Raw genomic sequence first — 24,093 nt, forward strand, 5'->3', positions numbered from 1 at the left:
TTTTTACAAACTTCAGCTAAGATAAATCGGATGCATGATAGATGGCTATCCACTATAAATCAATATACTTTCTCTATTAAGCATAAGAATGGAAAATTGAACCAAGTAGCTGATCCTTTGAGTAGACGTGCTCACTTCTTTATCACTCTTCGCAATGAAAATGTGGCATTTGATTACATCAAAGACTTATATGCTACTGATGATGATTTCAAACCAATATGGGAGCAATGTGGGAATATTACTACTGGGTTTGACGATTTTCTAATACAAGATGGATTTCTCTTCAAATGTTGTCGTGTTTGCATTCCACAAGGTTCTTTACGGATTTATCTAATCCATGAACTGCATGGTAGTGGTCTTGGAGGCCATTTTGGTCGTGACAAAACTATTGATTTGGTTGAAGAACGAATTATTGGCCTTCATTCAAAAGAGATGTGCACAAATTTGTTCAGAAGTGTATGGTTTATCCGCGCTCTAAAGGTACAATTCAAAACATTGGGTTGTATACTCCTTTACCAATTCCTGTTGCTCATTGGGTAGATGGTAAATATGGATTTTATTCTTGGATTACCTCGTACTGCTAAGGGAAATGATTCTGTCATGGTATTTGTTGACAAATATTCTAAGATGGCAAACTTTGTAGCTTGTAAGAAAACTACCGATGCTTCAAATGTGGTTTTATTATTCTTCAAAGAAATAGTTCGTTTGCATAGATTGCCTAAATCTATCACTTCAGATCATGATACTAAGTTTCCTAGTTATTTCTGGAAGTCTTTATGGGTGAGACTAGGTACTAAACTGCAATACAGTACTTTTGCACATCCACAAACTGATGGGAAAACTGAAGTTTTCAACATATTTTTAGGGAATTTAATTCGTGTTAAGATTGTTGAGTCTCAAGAAAAGCAATGGGAAACGTTTCTTCCTCATATGGAATTTTCTTTAAATACCTCTCTGAATCGTTTTACAGGTAAATCTCCTTTTGCTATCGTCTATTCGAAAGTACCAAATCATATACTGGATTTGGTTGTGTTACCTAAACCTTTCAAGTCTCATACCAAGTCAGATCAACTACTTGACAAGGCTTATCAAATTCATAATGATGTCAAAAATAAACTTGAAGATTCTAATGCTAACTATTAGGTTGTAGCTGATCAACACATACGGTTGAAGAGTTTTGAAGAAGGAGAGCTTGTTATGATACATCTTCAAAAAGAACGGTTTTCAACTGGTACATACAACAAAACAAAAATGAAGAAATATGGACCTTTCAATATTTTGAAGAAAATAAGTGACAATGCTTATGTGGTGGATCTTCCTTCCAATTGGAACATATCTAATATATTTAATGTTCAGGAAATTTTTACGTTCCATGGTGCAAATAATTTGAGTTAATCAACTTGACGAAAAGTTGTTTTTAAGAAAGGGGGACTGATGTAGAACATCTCTGCTTGTTTATCAAGTTTAACCTTTCCTGTTTTAGTGTTTCCTTATTTCTTCTTTTAGTGTTTTCCTATTTTTAGAATCTTCTTAATGCCTATATAAACAGGCTTATATCTTTCTTGTAGACACGATTATTACTATTCAAGTTTTAAACAAACCTGTTTCAGAGCGTCCCATCTCTTTTCTATTCTAAGCGTTAATACTTTCGTCTGTTTTCTCATCTTAATCTTCCCTTCTCATCATCTGCAACCTCCGTGTTGTATTCCTCTAGCTTGTTTTACATTACTTTTCTTTCTAATTTTTATCCCAAAATAATCTTGCAATGTTCTTCAGAGTAGATCATATTCGGGATATAGTGATGCACTACGCTAAAAGAAAAAAACAAACCCCAATAACTATTCCCGAAAAGAGTCTTCGTAGTGATTTCACGACATTTTTTTGTAAAGTAGTGACAGAGCAGACTATCATCAGAGATATGGGTTTGAAACTGGTTGGTATTAAGGCCGGTTCCTATGGGGAGGTATAAAATTTATTTTGTCATCCATGTGGCATGGCAAACTAGTTTCCCTGTGGTTTGTGGGACCGTTATCAATAAAAAATTTAGTTACAGGAATATTTGTGTTTGGTGGGGTCTTTACTAAATTTAAGGATTATATAATATTTATGCGACCCTTATACGATAACATTTTTTATAATAACTAAAAAATAGGAGAGAAGAAATAAAATAAAAATTACCTAGCGATCAAGTATAGACCGACAGAGATAGAGACTTTACCTTGGGGTTCGGGTTGGAATTTTTATTCAATTGAGGCATGGGCCTATTTATTTCTGGGAGGGGTTTCCTTTTTTCCATATGGGTAGGTAGTAAAGGATGGGTCCGAAGAGATGTGTCGCGGAAAGATATGATTGATTCTAGAGATGTGAGATTTACTCTCAACCGAACGGTCGAAACTCGATCGCTCGGTAACTACTCGACCTGGCCTGGCTAAGTTCAAATTTGCCACTTACCCAACTCAGTTTGTCGGTTAACCAGCTCCATCGTAGGTGCAAAAATGGCATACCATGGAGTTTGCCATGTCCATGGCAACCAGCCTAAATTCTTTAAAAAAAAAATGCTATTGACCGGGTTGACCGCTGACTCCATCCACACTATTCAAATACAAAATTAACACACTTCCCCGTTTCTTCATTTGAGTCTCAGACTCGGCCTCTCAAGGTCCCTTCTGACAACTCCTTTCTCTGAAATCACTCACAATTACAAACAAATTAGGGTTTTTGATTCGATTCAAGGTATGTTTATATCTACTTCTCCATGACTTGAATCTTCAATTCTATCTTTTAATTACTCTAGTATCAAATGATCTTGTGATGTTAGGTTTGGGGTTTATATTAGTATTATTAGTCACTGAAGTTTTTGGTTAGTGTAATTGATTTCACATTCGAACGATTTATTTTCAGTAATTTAATTTTTGTGTTCTTCTGTGTATGATTATGATTATATTTCAAAGCTACTGATATGGTGAGAGAGGCAGCAAAGGATAGGATCAGTGATTTACCAGAATCTCTTCTTCATCATATCCATTCTTTCCTTGATATCAAGGATGGTGCTCGTACTTGCGTAATATCTAAAAGATGGAACTACATTTGGACCACTGCCCCCATTCTTGATCTTGGAACTACATTTCGTCGACGTCATAATTCGTCAACTATAGACAAGTTCTGTATCAGCTGGAGTCAGCTAGTGAGTGAATCTGGGGTTCATTCTTGGATCTCTACGGTATTGAGGGGTAATGTAAAGGAGCTCGGCTTAGTCTTTTTCCCAGTATACCCGTCAAGTAATCATTTCCCATCTCTTTTTACTTGTGAATCACTGATATCTTTGAAGCTACAAACTTATCCGAATATCCACTTTCCTAAGTATATCTCTTTTTCCAAGACTCAAGCGCCTTGAAATTCAAAAGTATACCTTTAGCAATGGGTCCTGGAATGACCAACTCTTTTCCAATTCCCCTTTCCTTGAAGAATTGATTATGCAGCTGCAGTTATTTTATGAATAATTTCTGTATCTCAATTCCTGCACTCAAACACTTAAACATTTATACTTGGTGTCGTGTGGACAACGGTTTACCAGACTGTGTTTTCAAAATAGATGCACCAGGGTTAGTCACTTTTTCCTATGGGGGATCCGTTGCAAAAGAGTTTGTCTTGTCCAACTTTCCAGTACTACTGAAAGCTGCTGTTAACTTCACTTTTGAAGAAACTGGTAGTGCAGAAGAAATAAGCCGGTTACTTCATGCCCTTGAAGGGCTGATTGCTTTGCTCAAAGCAGTACCTAATCTGGAGTCACTCATAATTAAAGAGGCAAGTGTTCAGAACTAAGATTATGCATACTGTCATTGGACGAATAACAAAATTCAAGTTTTGGGCTTACATTTGTTAACATATAAAGGCTTTTAGGATATCTTATTGTTTCAATTTTAATTCCAGAATATGAAAGATAAAACAGAATTATTTAGTGACGAGGAAGATGAGAACGACACTGCAGGTGACGTGGATGTTGATACTGCTGGGTATCACGAGTCAAATTCTATTGACAATGAACCAGTATGGCACGATTCCTAGGAGGAGGAACCAAATCCCATTAATATCCAATCAGACTAAAATACATAAAAATTGCTCATTAATAGAGATCAAAATTACTACATGGTTAACTGAAGAACTGTTTTTTGGTGCGATCCCAATTGATGATTTTTGTCCCCGATCTTAGTCTTTACCAGACGGCCCAACACCGTCGTCATATATCGCTTCACCAATTTGCCATATTTGATTCCTTTCACACCTTTCTGTTTAATAGCTATTAATTGGTTATTATCATTATCAAGAGTATCATTCTTCTCTTCTTCTATAAAGTGATGGCTTAGTGAATTTCTGCCACCTCCACGAATGCTGCTACAGTGATGTTGAAGCTTACCGTTACTTATAGCTTTTCCCTGATCTCCTTCGCTCATTATCAACTTCCCTAATTCATGATGATCGGTATCATGTGTTGTTGCTGCTGTTGGTTCATCTTCATTATCTACTCTGCTTTCTATTTTGAAATAACTGGAACCAGTAGTACCATTATTTTCATCATCATCAGTTTGCATTTCAAAAATTTGCATGGGCTTTCTGGTTCTCCTAGACATTCCAGGGCTGTAGTGCTGCCGTTTATTTGGCTCCCATGCACTTCTCAATGTTGCCATACGACTCGGACCTTAATTTAGTCTTCAGCTAGTTACTTCGCAGTTTGTCTCCAAAATCTGATTAAAAACCCAAACAGTTGATTAAGAGACTCATATTCAGTAAGTTTAGAGTATATAATCAACAACTTAAATGAGGTAGCGAATTATATGTGTGTGTGTGTATATATCAGAAGGTCACTGTCATAACTAATCAGATTGATTACTTGTTGTTTAATAAAATGATATGTCTTGTGATTTGTTTGCTCAAGAAGACAGTGAGAAAGATAGGAAATCTGTTTCACATATGAATGCATGAATAGAAATATAAACCTCCTTAGTTGGTAATACCAGCATATGGACACATCACACCTACTGACCTACTTTTTTGATTTGAGGTAAACGAAGGGTGTTGCCGTAAACAAAAATCATCTTGTAGTTTCTTTCTTACCTGACTGAAGTCTTTTGTCCTCTTCGGGCTACTCTGACCAAGAAATGTATACATGTCCTGATCTTCATCAATACCAGCTGCACTACCTTTTCCCTCATCTACACTAGGATTTTCTTCCTTGCCGCTACCTCCAGGGCCTTTAACCCTTCGTCTTAGTGTGTTTTAGGGGCGTTGGGTTACTGCAGAGACTTGAGAAGACTGGCTACACAACAAAAATTTACAGGTTCAGGGATATGTAAATCTAAGAGCATCCACAATGGACTTTCCAGATTCAAAGTATGCACAATCTAGGTCGGCGGTGGACTATTTGGTATTAACAATTCATAATATATGGCCCGCTTTTTATCAACTAAGGAGGTTATAGCAAATTGTAATTCAACGATTTCTGTACATTCAGTTGAAACCTTGAAACCTCATACTGGGTTTATAGGTCCCGTGATTCTGGTCTAACCCAGTGCTGGTGGATTCACAACTACCAATTTCAACAGAAGACATAACAAGATTACCTTCCAACATATTACTACACAGTAACATCAAAAGTGAGCAAGTGACAGTCAAAAGCAGTGTACAAATAGTTACCTCTTCACTAAAAGGTAAACCCTAGCCATCTTGTGATCTCCTACCCTGCACCTCCTTTTTATTCAATGCGTATCCCGTCAAGGTGGGCTAGGTCACACTTCAACAGAACTAGACATGCTTACATTTAAAGATAAAGCAATAACCCTTTCATTGGCAAATTTGCAGCACCTACATATAAGTGGCGCACAGATATACTATTACATGGCACACAAATTGGTCACTGGTTCATATTTCTTGCAGCACCCAGTAAAACTAAATCACTAATTTTTCTTGGCTTCATGATCAACTGGTTTACACAGAATTTCATAGTTCTTGTCGAATCCCATCTGTGAAGGTGAGTTGGACGATACTACGTACATTAGCTTACTCACGTAGAAATCCATAGCAAGCTTATTCCCTTTCTGAACAGTTAACATAACAGCACTCATACGGTTCTCATATGCAATAACCTCAACCAACTGCATTAAAAATTTCCCCTATCCCCTTCCCTTGCACACGCTCTTCAAGCTGTAGTTCGTAAACATAAGTCACCGGCACCTCTTCCTCCAATACAAACCGGTACTGAACAAAACCTACAAAAGGATCACCCCCATGATCAGTAGACGTTGCATTATCCATAATTTCTCGAACAAATATATAACGTGCATCATGCGAAACCATTTCTTTACGCTTTACTTTCTCTTCAAAAACCCATTCTTCTGGTCCATATATTACTTCCATGTTCACCTTAAGTAGCTTTTGAATATATTGCTTCTTAAATGAAGATAGAGATGACCCAATTCCAGACTCTAAGTATACAGATAAACCATTTCGATTGAAATGAAGATAACAAGATGGAAGTAATGAAAAGAGATGATCTTTCTCTGAATTATTATTAGCATTTCTTATGATTTCGTCTATTATTTTCTTCTTCTCTAAAACTTCCCTTCTATTCATTTTTCTTGCAATGTAATAACAATTTCTCTATCAAATCAAACCCTAGATTTTAACCCAATGTAATAATTACAAACTTGAAGACTAAAAAATTATACCTGCAGGAGTACTATCGATTTGCAGAAGAATTATCCCTTGCGATGATTTCAAATCGAAATTGATGGAGAAACATCGGATTACCATTAATAATTTCCTCTAGATTTCACAAGTGTTCTTTTTTGAAGAGCATGGGAATAGACTAGGGAAGAAATGCGGTTTGCTGCAGTTCAGGAGACAGGAGTTGTTTTAATTGAGCTACTCCTCCAGGGGTATTAATGGCAAGGATTATTATCATTCAACCACTGGTGGATCGGCAGTTCTGATTTCTAAACTCAGTGCTTTTGGACGAACCGTGATTAAACCACGGAAAAACCGCCCACACACAGAACTGATGGGTCCTGCCCTGTAGGGAAAAACAGGGGATCCCATTTATGGGATTGCTGTGTGTGCACAATTTTCCCGTAGTTTAAAACCATGGTTCACCAAGAAATTTTGCTCTAAACCATACAAAAATCATCCTCACATACAAATTGGTGGGGTCCACCTCCCTGGAAAAACAGAGGGTTTCACTTTTGGGTTTGAGTGTGAGGAAGTGGTTTTCAACAGGTTTGAATTCATGGTCCAAGAATAAATTTTGTTAGTAGATAAAGTTTTACGGATAAACTTTTGATGGAGGCGTTTCTTTGATGGAAATATGGGGGCTAAATCTCATATTGACGCGTATTTTTCATATTAATTAAATCAATAAATTTTGTTTTCAAAAATATCAAAAATAAAATATACTGACTAGTGGTTGCGCCCTTGCACTAAACGGGCCTAGATATTTTGTAGGAAAAAGTATTTCTGCATAAAATTTTTGGGATATGATATTTGAGAAGAATGGTCAATCAAAATAGTAAAATACTAAAAATAATAATATTAAAAGTAGTCAATTAATAGAATAATACGATTAAAAGTAATTAAATCTAACATGAAAAGAATTTTTTGTAATTCTAAAAGAAAAAATTCTCTTCAAACGTAGTACAACTATCATTTCTTTGTCTTGTTTTCTTCTTCCGGGAACAACACTGAAACAGGTTTATCTACATTATCCCGTAAGATTTGCAAGACAATATTATTCGTTTGTCCAACAAATTTTGGTGTTCTAAATTGACTAACAACAACACCAAGTCCAAAATAGTGATCTAAAATCTTATGAAATACCCCTATCCATGTAGTGGAAATATTCATGCATTACTTCGTTATGAACCAAAATATGACCATGAAGACTGGTCCAAGCCTTAACCGTTATCTTTCAGCTTCTACTACTATTTCCAATCTTTCTCAGTATTCTTGTCCATGTTGATTGTCAATAGAAGGCTCCTCCTGCAAATGAATTGGTGTTACCTTAACTACGTACCCTAAGTAGTACCGGCACAGACCAAAAATGTTATTGGTAACTTGAGGTTAAAAAAATCATCTGCAATGATGAATGACGGCAAGTTAACAAATTCAATCCTCGGTTTTGAGTTCACATAGTCCATCAATCCCTACCGGCCATCATTATCCAGTAATTAACTATTTACTCATGGTAATGACTTGCTTGGTATTGGGCTTTCTCAATCTGTAATAATTTTAGCATAACTTAACCATGGTCAGTGTAAAGCCAATAAAAATCCTGTTTCCATAGAAGTTAAACGCTCGTCAAATGTTGGAAATAAATCTTTGCTTCGAGTTTCCAGTAAACTCCTAATCACGACAATGGTTAAACCTTGGGATGTATACAAAATCGCCTTCTAAACCATATTTCCCGTGTTTTTTCAGTCCATCCTAGTAATAAACCACTAATCTAATTGCACAAATGAAGAGCTCATTAGTTTGCTGCCTGCGAAGGTGTTTCTGTAGCAAATAAAAATGATTCTTTCTCAAACCTATGCATCTCATATCATTATCTTAAAGTAAATAGGTAGTATGAATCTATGATGGATTAAATATTTCAAATTCTCTTTAATACCTGTTGGACATTCAACTGAGCATGTTTTTGTTATAATCATTGTATACATTCTTTCAAACAACAAGCTTGGATGAAAATATACTAAGATCATTCGTCCAGTGTGACTGTCGTTCGGTAGACATGCATATAAATATTGTTTCAATCAGGGTGCTTAGCTCATGGCATACTACTCAATTGTCAGAGGTGTAACTCTATCATGGGTTCCATTTCATACCTTCATAATTTCTCAACTTCTCTCTCCCTGACGCTAATATCCTGATAAAAAAAGATTCACTTATGAGAATAAGGATTTATACAAATATAATATTCCAAAATAAAAAATCTCAATCATTACTCAATAACATCAAAAACTAAACTGAACTCCAACCAAAAAGGGAACAAGAATTGTTCAAGTATTTTACACCATTGCTGCAAGATGGCTCTTTTACTGATCAACAAGTTACGAAGATCTTCTCTGACTCGTAATGAGTGTCTTGAGATTCTAAATTCCCTTACCAAGGTTTCCAACCGATGTTTGAGTCACATCCAGACAAATCAGATCCAGATGAGTCACATCAAAAAAGGAAAAACATAACGTTAGCCTCAAAGCTTTCTATAAAGACTGCAAAAACCTCTCTCAAAACCAACCATACACAAAAATGTAGTTCCGGTCAGCCAAAAAGTAGCAGGAGCCTATTTGTGTGTGGTCAATTTTGGCGACTTCATTTCTTTGGTCCATTTAGAATTTTTGTTATTTTAAATTTTATTTAGAGTAAGGGCTATCGGATAGAGTGTTTTAGCACTCTATTCCTTTCAAAATGAATGAAAGCTTATGTGATAGAGTGTTATTTCCACCATGGGATAAAGAACATCAAAAACTATTCGGCCAATTAAGTGTCGTCTGAAAAATATTTGAACTTTTAAAATATAAAAACTAAAGTTTGAAGTAGGTGGGAACTTATTTTGAAGGTTCAAATGACAAAATCATTTTGGACGGCTGACTATTAGCCGTATATATTCCATTTTCTTCTCAGACGATATTTGCTAGTATGGTTCATTTTCTCTTAAAACGAGATACCAAGTGTCGTATGTATTATTTCGTATCGAACGGCAAATAAAGAGCCGTATAGGGAAGACTTCCATTTACTCGTTCGAATGAAAGAAAGTGTGATTAAATTTGGGATGAAAAGGGTTTCTCTCTACCTGTAATAGGACCTAATTTGATCAGCTCTTCCATTTTGAAAGACACTCCCAACCTCCGTAGCCTTGCTCTTAGGTTGAGTCTAATGGAAAATGAAAATATGATTACTGGCATAGAAAATCGTGGTTAAAGATTTCATCTGCTTTCTCTCTGCTCGAAAGCAGAGAACGTTGAAGGGAACTGGACATGGACTGAGGTTTGGATCCTCGGCCCAAAAAAATGGAAACCAACTCGGATCCTCACTTCCATATCTTTTCCGACTTAAAATCAACCGCTAAACTTCACTTTATTATGTGTTTAAGAACAAAAAATCGTAAAAATGAAGATTTAATTCTCGGCCAAATATTTATTTTAGTTAAATATTAATATATACAGGGCGGTTTTATATATTAAAAAAATTTAAATCCTAAATACGCTAAGTTTTCCTCCCTCAAAACCGGACACAAACTTTACCCGCGCTTATATACTGTTCAAGTCACCCCTTCCCTCTACAGTCTACTAACAGACTCGGCCTTTGTAGGAATTCCCCAACACTATGACCATTAACTATGTCAGTTTGACCAGGATTAACTATGTCAGTTTCAAAGTCCAGGATTACTCATCAGGCGACAGATAGGTACAATGCATGCGCACCCAGTCAAAACCAAAATGCACTGACAAGTCACGCCTTCACTGTACGTCACTCTTTCTTTTCTCTTCGATCACAGTGGATTCGTTTTCCTTTGGTTACTTTAAAGTTTAGAGTTTGAAACTTTGAAGTTTGAACTACAAGCAAAACCAAACCTAACACTGCATTAGTCATTTACTCAATTTCTAAACCAGGTACAGAAACAGTAATACTGCACTACTTTCAACACCCAGAAGTTTTTCTATAACCTCTGTCCTCTCTCTATGCGGAAAGAAGAGTCATACACACAATTTTTTTAAGTTCCAAGCTTTATCAAACTAGGTCGACCGCAAGTGCTCATTTAGTTGACCTCCCTGGTCACTACACCCCCGTTTTCCTTGAGCCACGTTGCTGTTGGCCCAAGGGCGGCCCTGCTCTCAATCTTTCACACTGCCAGCCAGCGTATGATAGGTGTTGTCGAAAAAAAACTAGGTTCTATCCAAGCATGACTGTGTCTATTCCTTTGAGGAAATCATAGACTGACTACGGGTTGGGATCCAGCGATCTGTCCCGCAAGACACAGAAGAGTCTACTGCATTCTAACCCACACCATGTTAAACCAACGAGTCAGTAGGAGACCATCTCATTGTGTCTGGCGGTACACACACACCGGGGGATTTAACCCCCGGTGAGTGTATTAATATAATTTAGCAGTATTACTAATTAATGATAGTGCACCTAGTTAGTAAGTTCGCGAATGATTCGCGAATTTTTCCGTATCACGAATTTTACCGTCTTATTCGCGTACGTTTGCAACTCCGAACTCAAGTCGCGTATTATGTGGCATTCAAGGATTATTCGCGAATCATTCACGAATTTTACGTATCCCGAATCCCGAATGATACGTCCGCTTAATTCGTCATAAATTCTTTAGCTTTTACGTTTTCAAAGACCCCATTTTTTGGGCTTTACGCCTCCCGAGTATACACCACCCAGTATTAGACGTTGTTTAAATTTTTATGAAACAAAAATGACTGAAGAAATTTGAATGTGAAGGTGAGAGAGATCTCAGACTTACTAACCAAGCATCTAAACCATTATCCCACGTCCTCTTGGATGACTAATGTTGTATATATTATTAATATCATCATATTGAGTTTATTTTTTCTTTAAATAACTCACACATGTATAAAAATTGGTCTATGACCTTATAAATACAAATTATTTAGTATATATAGATACCGAATTTTCATAGCCGAACTCACATTTATAGATCGAATTATACACGTACGTATGCCGTTCCGAATTACTGACGAATCACGTCTCGTTGACCGAATTTTGGACCGATTCTGGATTTTACAAAACCGTATAATACTCGTACGTTTGCCGTTTCGTAGTTTACCGAATCCCGAATTGCTAACTAGGATAGTGCATACTGAACTAAAATTTTAAAACTGATTAATATAATTTACATCACCGAAGTCCAAAAACAAACCTTGTGATAGTAGAAACAAAAGAATTCAGTTCAGTTGTACCAAAAATAGTCAACAGAAGTCTTTGGTCTTCAAAACTCTTCTTCAGTGCTCCAGGCTTTTAAGTTTCCATCTAACGCTTTTGCTTTGGGAATGGAGAATAGACTATTCCCAAGAAGCTTGACTGACAAGGAATTTCTGAGGAAGGTAAAACACTTCTGTCACTCAATGTATTTTTTCTGTTTCTGATCATCAGAATATTTTTTTAAGCCGTTGCAAAACCTACAGCCCCACCACTACAACCTACTTCCACCACCACCACCACCACCACTAGCTATAATGATCATCATTTCTCTCCGATAAGGACTTAAAAACCGCACATAAACCTTGGAAAAGCTTTGAAAACTACTCCAACTGGGATATACAACCAGCAGTGACTGAACTAAGGACATATAGATCATGATGATCAAAATCCAAAGTAATGTAATCTATATAATTAGAGAGGAATCTAACAAGGGTATTTTATCACTAATTAGTTGTTTAAGTTACTATCATGATCGTCAATAAGGACGAGAAGAAGGTGGTGCCCAAGGAGGTAACACATCAGAAGGAATTTGACTATTTTATAATTGACTCATACTAGGATGTTGATGAGTTGTTGAAACACTGTAAACAGATTCACCACCACTCAAAAGTGCACCAGTAGTAGGATCAATCTTAGGTTTAACATTGATCTCTTCCTTATCTTGATGATCATGATCTTCATTATTCTGACTTGATGGGAGCCTAAAAAAAGCTGGGTTCACAAAAGAAGCAGCCATTAAAAAGACAGAAGAGGCAGCAATAAGTGGACCAGCAATAATACCTCCTATAACTTGACCTTGTCCTCCAGCAAGAGAAATACTAAAAAGCGGCGATGACGAAGGCTTAGTTGATGCCGGGGGATGGATAAAACTACCGGAGAAAGAGAGAATCTCAAAGCAACCAGGTATAGAAATAGTAGCATTATGATGAGAAGAAGCAGTATGATGAAGAATCACATTATTCAATCTCCAAGATAGGATTATTTTTTAAAATAAGTATATATTATTTGATTATAAAATAATAACTTATTATATTATCGATAATATAATATTTATTTAAAATAATAATTTTTCTTGGTCCCAAGCCTATTATTTTATAGAAGTTATGATGTATTTGGGCTATTTTTATTTCTTGACATGTGTTTAGCTTAAAAATCCGCCTCCTTCAAATCTACAAGAATATTTACTTCCATAAAAGGATTATAATTTGAGAAAAAGTAGGAAGTTAGAGCAGTTCCTATGGAATGAACAAATTAAGGATTTGTTCATTTTGATCCCACTATGGAAATGAAAAAACAGCAAAAACGGATGGACAAACCAACAAATTTGTTGGTTTGGTCATCCGGAGGGAAGAACAACCGGGCGGGTATGGTAAGAGCTGGCGAGCGTGGCTCAACCGTTGGCGTTCAAGGTTCACACGCTGGCATTTCTGAAAAAAACGCCAGTTTTTAGCACACATGCCAGCGACTATGATTGAAACGCCAGCGTGTGATCCTAAAGTGCCAAAGGTTAAATTTGGACGGCTGTCAACCCCTGAGATCCAACAACCATAATTTTGGGTCCTATAAATACTACTCATTTCAACTCCAAATTCACACTAACTACACATTCTTCACTCTCAAATCATCTACAAAAATGCCTCTTAGAGTTCGATACACTCAACAAGAGGATTTAGCTATTTGTAGAGCTTTTGTTTTTCACACAGAAGAATCTGTCAATAGGAATGCATCCGAATTGACGTTGTGTTTTTGGGCGAAAGTTTATACAATGTTCTGCGCTGAAACGGGAAACATTTATGGGCGTGATTCTAACGGATTGTCGCATTGTTTTAGCGTATTTAGTCTCGAGGCATTGGAATTCATAGTTGTATTAGTGAATAATCAGAAAAATAAACTCGAGGGTGAAGGTGAACATGAAGTAGAACTCAGAACGGTAGCGATGTGGCAAGCTTCTCACGGTGGACATCCTTTCGACTTCCAAGATTCTTTCAACATTCTCAGGGTGCTGAACAGATACGATCCTGATGTAGTTGTTTAATCTAATGCAGTATGTTTTTATTTGTGATATTGATGATGCAATATTTAATCGAAGAAAGATTTAAATTACTTGATGGTGCAAATGTGAAGGCATCCACATGTTTGGTTTAGATAATCATAAATAACATAAGATAAACAACAAACAATAATCATAATAATCATAGTTAATCGATTTTTTCTTCAACTTTAATCAGCCCAATCCACTAACGAACACCCAGGACATTTCCAGAAATGCCTTCCGTATGTGTCTTCTTCGATAGAAGTAAACAAATGCATGAAAGTCCTACAACCGAGATTTGAGCATCCACTGATTCTCTGTGGACAATGTTTGTATTCGTGATTTCCATATCCACAATGCTTGTAGTGTAATAACTTCTTATTCAATTTGGCTTTAAGTTTAATGTTTTTGCAGAGTGTTGCAAGTTTTCCTCTTCTTCTTTAATCTTCATAGCACCATCTAGCATATGTGGTTCCTCTAGACAGTTGGGATCTTGACATTGTAAGTACCTGAGCTTTTCCGATTGTGATTCAATCACCATTCTGATGCATGAACAACCTTCTCGAGGACACTTTGAATTCATCCAAGGGCATTGCATCAAACTGTGGTTATCCATGAAACATAATGGACAAAACTTTTTTGCCTCCACACATAATATTTGTTTCGCTTTGCCTTTAGATAACATGGTGGATGTTGTTGGCTTAACCAAAAAGGAAATTTGTTGGTTTGGTTGAGAATGAAACCTAGTGTTGTATTTATAACAAAAAATAGGCGTTGGTTATTCAAACTGGCGGGTGTAATTCAAATTGGCGGTTGTAATTCAAACTGTCGGTTGTAGTATAGCCACGCGGTTTTATCACAAACTCCAACGGATAAATTTCCAACGTCTCGATTTTATTTTCGCCCTATAAATTCCATTCTTCTCATCTCCAAATTCACATCTTCTTCTTCTTTCTTTCTACAACTCTTAATCTATTTCTCTCACTCTGCAGAAATGTCTGTTAGAAATTGTGGTCCCAAGTTTACTGAAGAAGAGGATATAATTATATGCAAAGCATATTTATTTCATAGGATAATCGTTGGTATGGGCATTCAAGACAGTCCTTTTTGGGAAAACGTTTTTACAATGTTCGTCTAGCTGACGGGGAAAACTGGAAACCGAAATGCTCATCGATTGTATGCTCGTTTTCAATCTATTAGGCTTGTAGTCCAGCCATTTTTTGATCTGGTAAGGGAAATTGATCGAGAAAATTTCATCGGTGTAACTAAAGATGAAGTGATCCAAACAGCTCTCGATAATTGGGAGGAATCTCACGATAAACCTTTTCATTACGAAGCGTGTTTCAGAATTCTAAAAGATGGTCCATCTCAAGCACATCTTTACTGCACTCGAATGCCTATCCCGGTCTTTATAATGTAAGAAGATGTTACTCTTGTTCGATGTTGGTTACATCATATGATGAGACCAATGAACAATGACTATTTTTGGGAAAGAATATTGGGACATTTTGTAGTATCGTGGAACGAAACCATAAGAAACATTAAGAGCTTAGAACTAAGAATTGCATTCATCACTAAGGAAGTCAAACATTATACAAAAGTTTTGTGGATGGTTCACCGTAGAAATTCTGGATTATCCAACGAAGAACTGGTGAGTATTTACCTTTGTCCTAACTGATCAACTGCATCATAAATATCTGAACTTGTTGTTTATATCTTTTTTACAGAAAACCATCGCTCATACCAAGTTTACTGAAGAAGCCGGAAGAGAGTTTAAGCATTTTGAATGCTATGAACTCTACAGAGACAATGTCGCTGGATATGATGTAGTTTGATGCTATTGTTGTGGTTTATTAAAATGTAGTTTAGTGTTTTATGCAAGTTTAAATGTAATAAATACCGCTTAATCTGAAGTGGAAATCTATTTTAAAAAATAATTATTTTCATTCATTTATATTATTGCCAATTCGTTTACAAGATATAAAACTTAGACAATAAATACAAAAAAACTTCAATAAAAATCAAGTACAAGCTTTGGCCTCCTGTTTATCTTCATTTGACGCATCTTCCGTTCAACGCGCTCTTTGACAGTTTCTCCTTTACTTTTGAATTTTTTGTTCTTAAATTTCAAAACTGGAGCTCTTCTCCGCCTTTTGGCGGAACATTTTCTTGGAACCACTTCTAAAACTTGCACTTCCCTCTTATAATTCTCAATCTTTTTAATACTTCCACATATCTTAGAAATAGCAGCTTCAAGTTTCGCGTCGCAAAAAAGTGTGATCGCCTTTTCAGCCATTTATGGTGGTAATTTATAGAGGTAATTTTTTTCAAAAAAGTTAATGTTGGCTTTAAGATTCAAACTCGGCGTTCGCGGTTTGAACGCCGAGTTTGAAGCTTAATTACCGGCGTGTTACATCAAACCTGGTGTTTGACTCTAAACCGCCCATTGCTTTATCATAGTAGAAAACCGAGTTTGCCAATCCACCTGGCTGATCAAAAACATGAGTTTGGCCATTCTCATAGGAACTGTCCTAAAACAACCTACTCTCATCTCATCAAACTAATTTATGAGTTGTTTTCATTTTTGGTTTTATCTCCTGCTAGAATTATTTTAACTAAAAACTTGAGTTTTGATGAATTTCCATTTAACTTGAGAAGTTTCTCAAAGCTGTCTTCATCAAATGCTGAGAATATGCAAAAATAACAAACAAAGACCAGTTTAGGGTATGGGATGATTCTGAAGAGATCAGAAGGAATTTGGCTTGCTGATTCCCATAGGAACTGCCCTTAGCAAGCAAGCAAGCAAAAAATAAATAAATAGTTAACCATTTGGACGATAAAATCAACTAGTCAGGCCACATCCTAGCCGGACCAATATTCAACCAGTGTGAACACGATTTAGATAGCTTTAAGTTTCAGATCTTTTTATAGTTGAAGATTCCCAACACCATCTAGATTTGAAATCAACTTGGAATCTTTGAAGCGTGTAACTTGTTAGTGCTGAATATGATATTGGATGAAAGTTACAGAATCAGAACAAATTATTCTCAGAACACCGAACTGGATCTTTAACACTACCTATTTTACAAGACAAGGGCAACTGCATGGACAATGGGAGCATGCATATACGCAATTGCATGGACGATCGCATGGAGGATGTTGGTAGTGCTGTTCATGCTTGCGTTTGCTGTTGTAGTATGGGAAAATATCAATGGCCTTATGTCTGCAAGGGAGTTCCAGACCAGTACTTAGCTTTTGAATCTTGTAACAGTAATTAAGAAGATCTATCGATTGAAGAAGAATTTTGGTAACAGCAAAAACATATCCTTACTCTAATCCATATTTGCTGATAAAAAGAAATAAAAAAAATAATATTTACTGGAGAAATTTGGGAGGCAAGAGAGGATGATTTGTTATAAATTTACACTTACTTGCTAATTCCTCCACAGCCATAAAGAGAAACCTTTCCCTGGAATACGAATATAACAGACCATAAGTTCCAAGAGAAAAAGAAGTAAGAACCATGGTAAGCGAATTAACAACTGACAAGATTAACATCACGATTTGAAATCTATCATTAACTTTTACAGTCAACTGCATGATTTTTGTTTGTCTTAGTTTCATAATCGAAATTGCTAAACAAAGGACAAATTGGTCTGCAATTCAACCTAACATAAATATTACTCTAGCATTCTATAGTTTTCAAAGACACTGAACCAAATTGATCAGATTCTCTTTGCACTCAAATTTCTTTTTTAAGACCATGAGGAATCGCAATCTTAATTATGCTGGCTGTAGATATAAACTTACCCTTGTCAAGAGACACAAGTAACTGAGCACGTTGGTTCCCAGGACAAATAGAGGTTTCCCACTTAAACCACCAGTTTCTTCAGAAACAGGATTCTCACGAGCTGGATCTGGTCTTGCAATGGTTGTATCAGTTACGATCTGAGAGGAAAAAGTGAAGAATTGACTATTAAATTCCACAAATGTAATAAGTTCATATTTCTCCACATTGAAGCATGGACAGGAGAACGGCAACTGGAGCTTTAGAAGGATAAACATGGTCAAGAAAATGAATGCTCATAACTTACCAATCCATCCAAGCGGAGTGTCAAAGCAACCTGAAATAAAATGATTAAACCATAAAAACATATTACTGGTGAATTTTAAAATAAATAAATAAAATAAAAATGAGCATCTGAGGTCATAGTAAGCTGCACCTACCGCTGCAATATCTTCGAGATCTAGCTTGGGCAAGTACGGATCAATTTTCACAAGGACCGGAGGAGGGCCTTCCTCTCCCCATTGCATATCATCGCGAGTAGCTTTTACCTTGGCAAATAATTCAGTTATGACTAATTAGGATCAGCAATTGTAGCATCGTTACTACAACCCATGTGCCACAGGAGAGAATGAACGGTAAACTTGCAGCTGGAGAACCAACCTTTTTAACAAGATCCTCAAGTTGTTCTCGTCCTTGAAGCATACACAACCCTGGAGTATTTGGTGATGAAATGTTGATAACCTGTATATGAATTCAATATCAAAGAAGCAATCAAATGTTTTCTATATACGCACAATCAAAAATTCGTGCAGGCTGGTGACTAACTGCGGATCAAGTCGACAAATATCCATGTCGTCATGGAGACCTCAGAAACGTACTTAAAAATGAAAAAAAATAATCGTCAGACACATGTCAACAGTTCACCCAAGCCTAGTAAGATACAAGTAGAATGGAGACACGTAACTTCAGTATCTATTTCCTAGTTAATACTTCCCAGCTTATTCAGCTCCTCTTTACTCGGGTGTATATCATGTATTACGTCTCTCTTTGAGTTCAACTTAGTTAACTAGTGCTTATAACTAGGGATTAAGTAATAGGAGCAAAAATCTTATATGATGCATAGGCCTGTCGCAGTAGGTATTAGATAGAGATGATGTAGTAACAATGTTCTCCTTACCATGAGGATGATCACCACCCAATTTCATGTTTATATATTTACAGCCTGTGTATTTCTGACGAAAAGTAACTGTGAAATGAAGATGCAATCTCTTCATTTTCAACGAAAACTTGAAATGACTGCAGTAAACTGAATCACTGATACTGGAGTTGAAATCCCAGATGATCCAGTATACATATATTTATGACATCTCTAGGAAGAAACCCCAGCAAACTAAAGGATAATGTGAGTTCAGGACAGAATAGTAAATACTTACCAAGTAATAGGCATACTGGGACGAAGTGTGAACTCCTTGAATATAGTCAGCAGCAGTATCTTCACTAGTATTATTCTTCCCAAGATTGACACCCAGAATGTCTGGACCTGCTTTTCCTCCATGTGGAACTTCGTCACTGGACCCAATCTCTATGAACCCAAAACCCATCGCTAATAAACCTTCAACTGCCTCCGCATTTTTATCAAAACCAGCAGAAAGACCGATAGGGCTTGAAATCTTCCGACCCCATACTTCCATCCCCAATATTAATGGGTCCGGCCTCTTCTCTTTTGGGAGCCAACCACGAGCTGCTGCTTCTGCAACAGCTAAACGATGAGCAGTCTCAGCATTGAGGTAGGCAAAGAAAGGATTCACAAGCTTTGTTGCTGAAAATAACCACCCACTGCACCAAATACAGAACAATAAAATGAAACCATTGAAAGTAGCCACCCACTGCACCAAATGCATTAAGCTGGCTGTTTGCCGATAAGTTATCACAAAAAAGCTGATTACGGTGAGTGTGTAAAACTGAAGGAAAATCAGTGGCCCTCTATGAGTAAAACAATTCATGTTCAAGTACATCCATAGAAGGTATAGAGACAGAGGAACCAAAAATACACGATCACTAAATCATACAGAGGAACTCCCTAGCAACAGAAATACTGTTTGGTAAATTTATAATACTACAGTAATGGATCACAAAGTTTTACGAAATTGAGGAATAAGTGTTCGGATCAAATGAGGAAGAAAAAAATAATACCACGAAGTTGCCTCATTCACAGTACTCACATAAGCTCCTCCAGAAATAACTATGCCTAAAAAGGCTGCTGTAAAGATTCTTCCCTGCAGTGCAAACACATATAGACAAATTAGAAGTAAAACAAGATTGTCTTTCAGTCAAAGAAATGGTACTTGTTTTTCTGTTTTCTTATTTGATTAGTATTTGATATCAGACATCAAAAGAATGATACATACACAGTCAATGATAACTACAATGAAGTAAATTCAAAACCCCACAAACAATGGCGTATATCATCTCATGATAAAGAAGCCAACTATGCACAAGAGGCAACCATACACGAGACAAGACGGGTATGTACTTCATCCAACATAAGTTGATTGTTTAATATATGTCAACAACAACAATAAAACCTTAACATTGTGACCCCAAATAAGCGAAAGTAGGAAACCATACGTTCTTGCAAGAACATAGTTCTAAGGTGTCTCAACAGTCATGATAACAATTCAAGATATCACCATCCTACTATTTCTTGGTAGACTAATTGTTTCAGCTAATTACAATATGGATATATAAGGCGATTCAACTGCCTGGAACATAAAAAACATGAAACCAACTTCTAAGTTGGACCTTATTTACTAAACAGTACAGAAAGCTTGTCTAGTAATAACATAACCCCTATCTGGGATTTCAGACCAGAAGGATATTCCTGTCATGTTAGTTATTGAAGACATGAGCAGGACAACGGGCATGGTTGATGTGGTGCGGAGCCTGAGCCAGGTTCATCACCACATTGAAAAGAAGTCGAGATGATGTGATAGGTATAAACTGTAAACCAATAACTTCAAAGGTGCCATCAAGCACAGAGGAAATGAATGTGCACAAATGGAACCTCCTATGGCCCCAGCCGTTGTCTTCCAAGTAAGAGAGAGCACCTAACAGAGATTAAAGAAGCTAATTCAGTGAAGTGCCTACTCTAACAACTCCAAATCCAGACTAAAACTGTTCAAAATCAAACATAAGACCACCACATGAAAATCAAACAGCATAGGTGTAAATTACACATACAATTTCTCTACCTGAATGCTACACTTTGACATCAGAAAAAACCCACAAACGAAAAATTGAAGTTACTAATAGTACCGAAACGCAAACCCATAATTCAAAATTAAGCATAAATTTCCCAAACCCAACGGATTGTACTAAGAAAAGGATGGACCTTTTTGCTAGAAATAAATCTAATTGACTAAAAAGCACACAAAATTCTCAAACCCCATAACCTCAAAACAATAAGAAAGCAAAACCCGGAATTGAATAAATCAAAAGAAGCTCATACTTTCTTTGGTAACTGAGGAATTTTAGGACAAATTTTAGGAACGGAAGTTGAATGTCTAACAGCTCCTAATCCTCCAAAAGCTCCGATTGTTGAATTTTGAAATAATAAATTTTTAATATAATTGCTAGAAGCCCTTGCCGCCATTAAAGCTAACACTTTTTCTGCCTCCAAATCAAAACCTAAATCCAACTCAAAACCTTTATTGAATTTTTCAAACGGTTTCACACGGCTAGAACTATGTATTATTTAGGTTAATTTGGAAGAGAACACGTTGAGTAGGAGGAGATAATAGACTTGAAAGAGAACAAGTTTCTTTGATATAACTTCAACTTACAAATTGGTTTTTTATAATATATATATATATATATATATATATATATATATATATATATATATATATATATATATATATATATAAAGTCTTCCTTGAACTACAAGTTAAGATGATTTCCAAACCTAAAACAATTTCCTAAAATACAAAAGACTTCCTAATAGAGAAAAGACTTGTTTAACAAGATACACGTGTGTTAGGTAACACACGTATTGTATGCCTTAACACCCTCTCGCAAGCGTAACGGGTAATCTTGAACCGTTAGCTTGAACCTCAAGAGAGAAAACCGATCTTTAGACAAAACTTTTGTAAAAATATCGGCAATTTGATCCTTAGAAGATATAAACCTGATATCATGAAGTTTCAAAGCAACCTGATCACCCACAAAATGATAATCAATCTCAATGTGTTTCGTTCGTGCATGAAATATAGGATTAACAGTAAGATATGTGGCACCAAAATTATCACACCATAGAACCGGAGGTGATTGAGTAGAAACGTGAAGTTCAGATAGAAGTGATTGAATCCACATAATTTCAGCAGTGGCAATAGCAAGACCTCTATATTCTGCTTCAGTACTAGAACGTGACACAGTTTTCTGTTTACGAGCACTCCAAGAGATAATATTACCACCCAAAAATACACAATAACCACTAGTTGAACGTCGATCTTCAAGAGAACCAGCCTAATCTGAATCAATATATGCTCCAAAAGCTCCTAATCCTCCAAAAGCTCCAGTTGTTGAATTTTGATATAATAAATTTTTAATATAATTGCTATAAGCCCTTGCCGCCATTAAAGCTAACATTTTTTCTGCCTTCAAATCAAAACCTAAATCCAACTCAAAACCTTTATTAAATTTTTCAAACGGTTTCACACTAATAAAAGAAACTTTTATTTTCACTTTTTTCTTTTTGTCCAATAAAATTAAAAATATTATTAATTTTTTATTTTCTAAATATTTTTCTTTTATTTTTTTATTTTTTAATTTTTTAATTTGTTTTTAAAATTTTTTATAAAGTTTTTTAAATTTTTTTAACCAAAAATAATTTAAAATTTTTTATTATTTTATATTTGAAGAAAAATTTGAAAAAAAATTAATTTATAAAAAAAATATTTTTATTTTTGAGATATATAAAGAAAGGCGTCATGGAGAAAGTTTAGTTTTTTTTTTCGTTTCTGAAAATTGGGTTCTCGTCGTAGAAATCCAAAGGTTTGGGCCAACCAATTATCCGACAATTTCAGTCCAGCTGACAAACAGAAGATGATCCTGTTTTCCCCCTATCCAAATGACGTTCTAGTCCTTAATTAGCTATGCCCGTTGAGCTTAAGAACAAAGGTTATGGGATCCCTTTCAAAATAAAAGAGAGTCTAACTGAAACAACGTAAAATTTACCATGGGATAAAAGGATAATGGACACAAATTGTTTGTTTGTTTTTTTCATTTAATTTCATAAAGACAAATCATTTGAATTTATATATTTTTTTTAGTTTCATCTTTTTTCATCGAGGATTGTGGATGTGTTTGGAGATTTCTGTAAGTGAACTGTTGAGTTCGGGTAAGCTCTGATTGATTGGTTGAATTCTGCTCTATTGAGAGCTCGATGAGAATTCTTACTTAGATGAGCATTCTTGGTTGTTAAATCGTGGATTTAAAAACTTATTTATATTACAAGAATAGTAGACACATTGATCCCATCAAGTGTGACGGTTGCTGGAGCGAAAAAGTGGGAAATCGTGGTTAAACCAGTTCCACGTGCGTGGGAGAATTGGTCCACTACTTTGCTAACTCCTTCAACTGCTTGCACAACTTCACTCACATTTCTCATCGTGGGTGTACACATGTGCCGCAGGCCACCGGACCAAAACCCTAGTGAATATCCCCCCATGTGACATGATTGATGTCTCATGAATGTGGAGTCTGCAAGGCAGGCGTGTATTTAATTAGTCAGTTGTTGACTTGATTAGACGATGAGTCGAGCATGATTGACGAATGATCTATGATTCATGGATTGAGCATGCATGTTGGGACAGATGTCTAATGAATTATGAAATGTATGCGCCAGTTGAGGTGTTGATAATCTGAAGATTTGGATGAATGGACGTCGATCTAATGAGATTGCTCGATCATGGACCTGTTGATACAAAATGCTATTGAGCGTCTATGTCATGAGATGTAGAATGACAAAGAGAGATTATAATGGTCGACCGACAAACCAAATATTGGTTTATGAACCAATGAAATATAGTAGTTGAGTGGTATGAATTCTCGAATGTTGATAGTTGAATCAACATGAGGAGTATTGCTACTCGAATATTGATAGCTGAATCAATATAAGAAGTATTGCTCAGTCGAGCAATTAAATACTGATAATTGAATCAACATTGATAGTTTGAGCAAATATTGTTAGTTTGAGCAATTATTTCCAAAGCAA

The 24,093-nt window shown here is 36.0% G+C and overlaps 3 protein-coding genes and 1 pseudogene across 3 annotated transcripts; 1 reads left to right on the forward strand and 3 right to left on the reverse strand.

Moving 5' to 3' along the window:
* Positions 1 to 2,959: 2,959 nt before the first annotated feature.
* LOC113313027 (F-box/LRR-repeat protein 25-like) lies at positions 2,960 to 4,065 on the forward strand. The gene is made up of 3 exons (XM_026561752.1): positions 2,960 to 3,278; positions 3,575 to 3,804; positions 3,931 to 4,065. Exons 1-3 carry the CDS (start codon positions 2,960 to 2,962, stop codon positions 4,063 to 4,065), a joined length of 684 nt encoding a protein of 227 aa, XP_026417537.1.
* On the reverse strand, positions 4,051 to 6,879 carry LOC113307865 (annotated as a pseudogene).
* Positions 6,880 to 12,538: 5,659 nt separating this feature from the next.
* On the reverse strand, positions 12,539 to 13,549 carry LOC113313028 (AT-hook motif nuclear-localized protein 28-like). The gene is made up of 2 exons (XM_026561753.1): positions 13,530 to 13,549; positions 12,539 to 12,965 (listed from the first exon to the last, which is right to left on the reverse strand). Exons 1-2 carry the CDS (start codon positions 13,547 to 13,549, stop codon positions 12,539 to 12,541), a joined length of 447 nt encoding a protein of 148 aa, XP_026417538.1.
* A 3,241-nt stretch (positions 13,550 to 16,790) lies between these two features.
* On the reverse strand, positions 16,791 to 21,662 carry LOC113311096 (dihydroorotate dehydrogenase (quinone), mitochondrial-like). The gene is made up of 9 exons (XM_026559947.1): positions 21,328 to 21,662; positions 20,013 to 20,095; positions 19,253 to 19,655; positions 18,480 to 18,560; positions 18,260 to 18,367; positions 18,127 to 18,156; positions 17,843 to 17,980; positions 17,464 to 17,501; positions 16,791 to 17,255 (listed from the first exon to the last, which is right to left on the reverse strand). The coding sequence occupies exons 1-9, from the start codon at positions 21,469 to 21,471 to the stop codon at positions 17,111 to 17,113; spliced, it is 1,170 nt and encodes a 389-aa protein (XP_026415732.1). The 5' UTR covers positions 21,472 to 21,662; the 3' UTR covers positions 16,791 to 17,110.
* Between the last annotated feature and the right edge of the window lie 2,431 nt (positions 21,663 to 24,093).

The sequence above is a fragment of the Papaver somniferum genome, chromosome 9 (genome assembly GCF_003573695.1).
Source record: "Papaver somniferum cultivar HN1 chromosome 9, ASM357369v1, whole genome shotgun sequence".
NCBI lineage: Eukaryota > Viridiplantae > Streptophyta > Magnoliopsida > Ranunculales > Papaveraceae > Papaver > Papaver somniferum.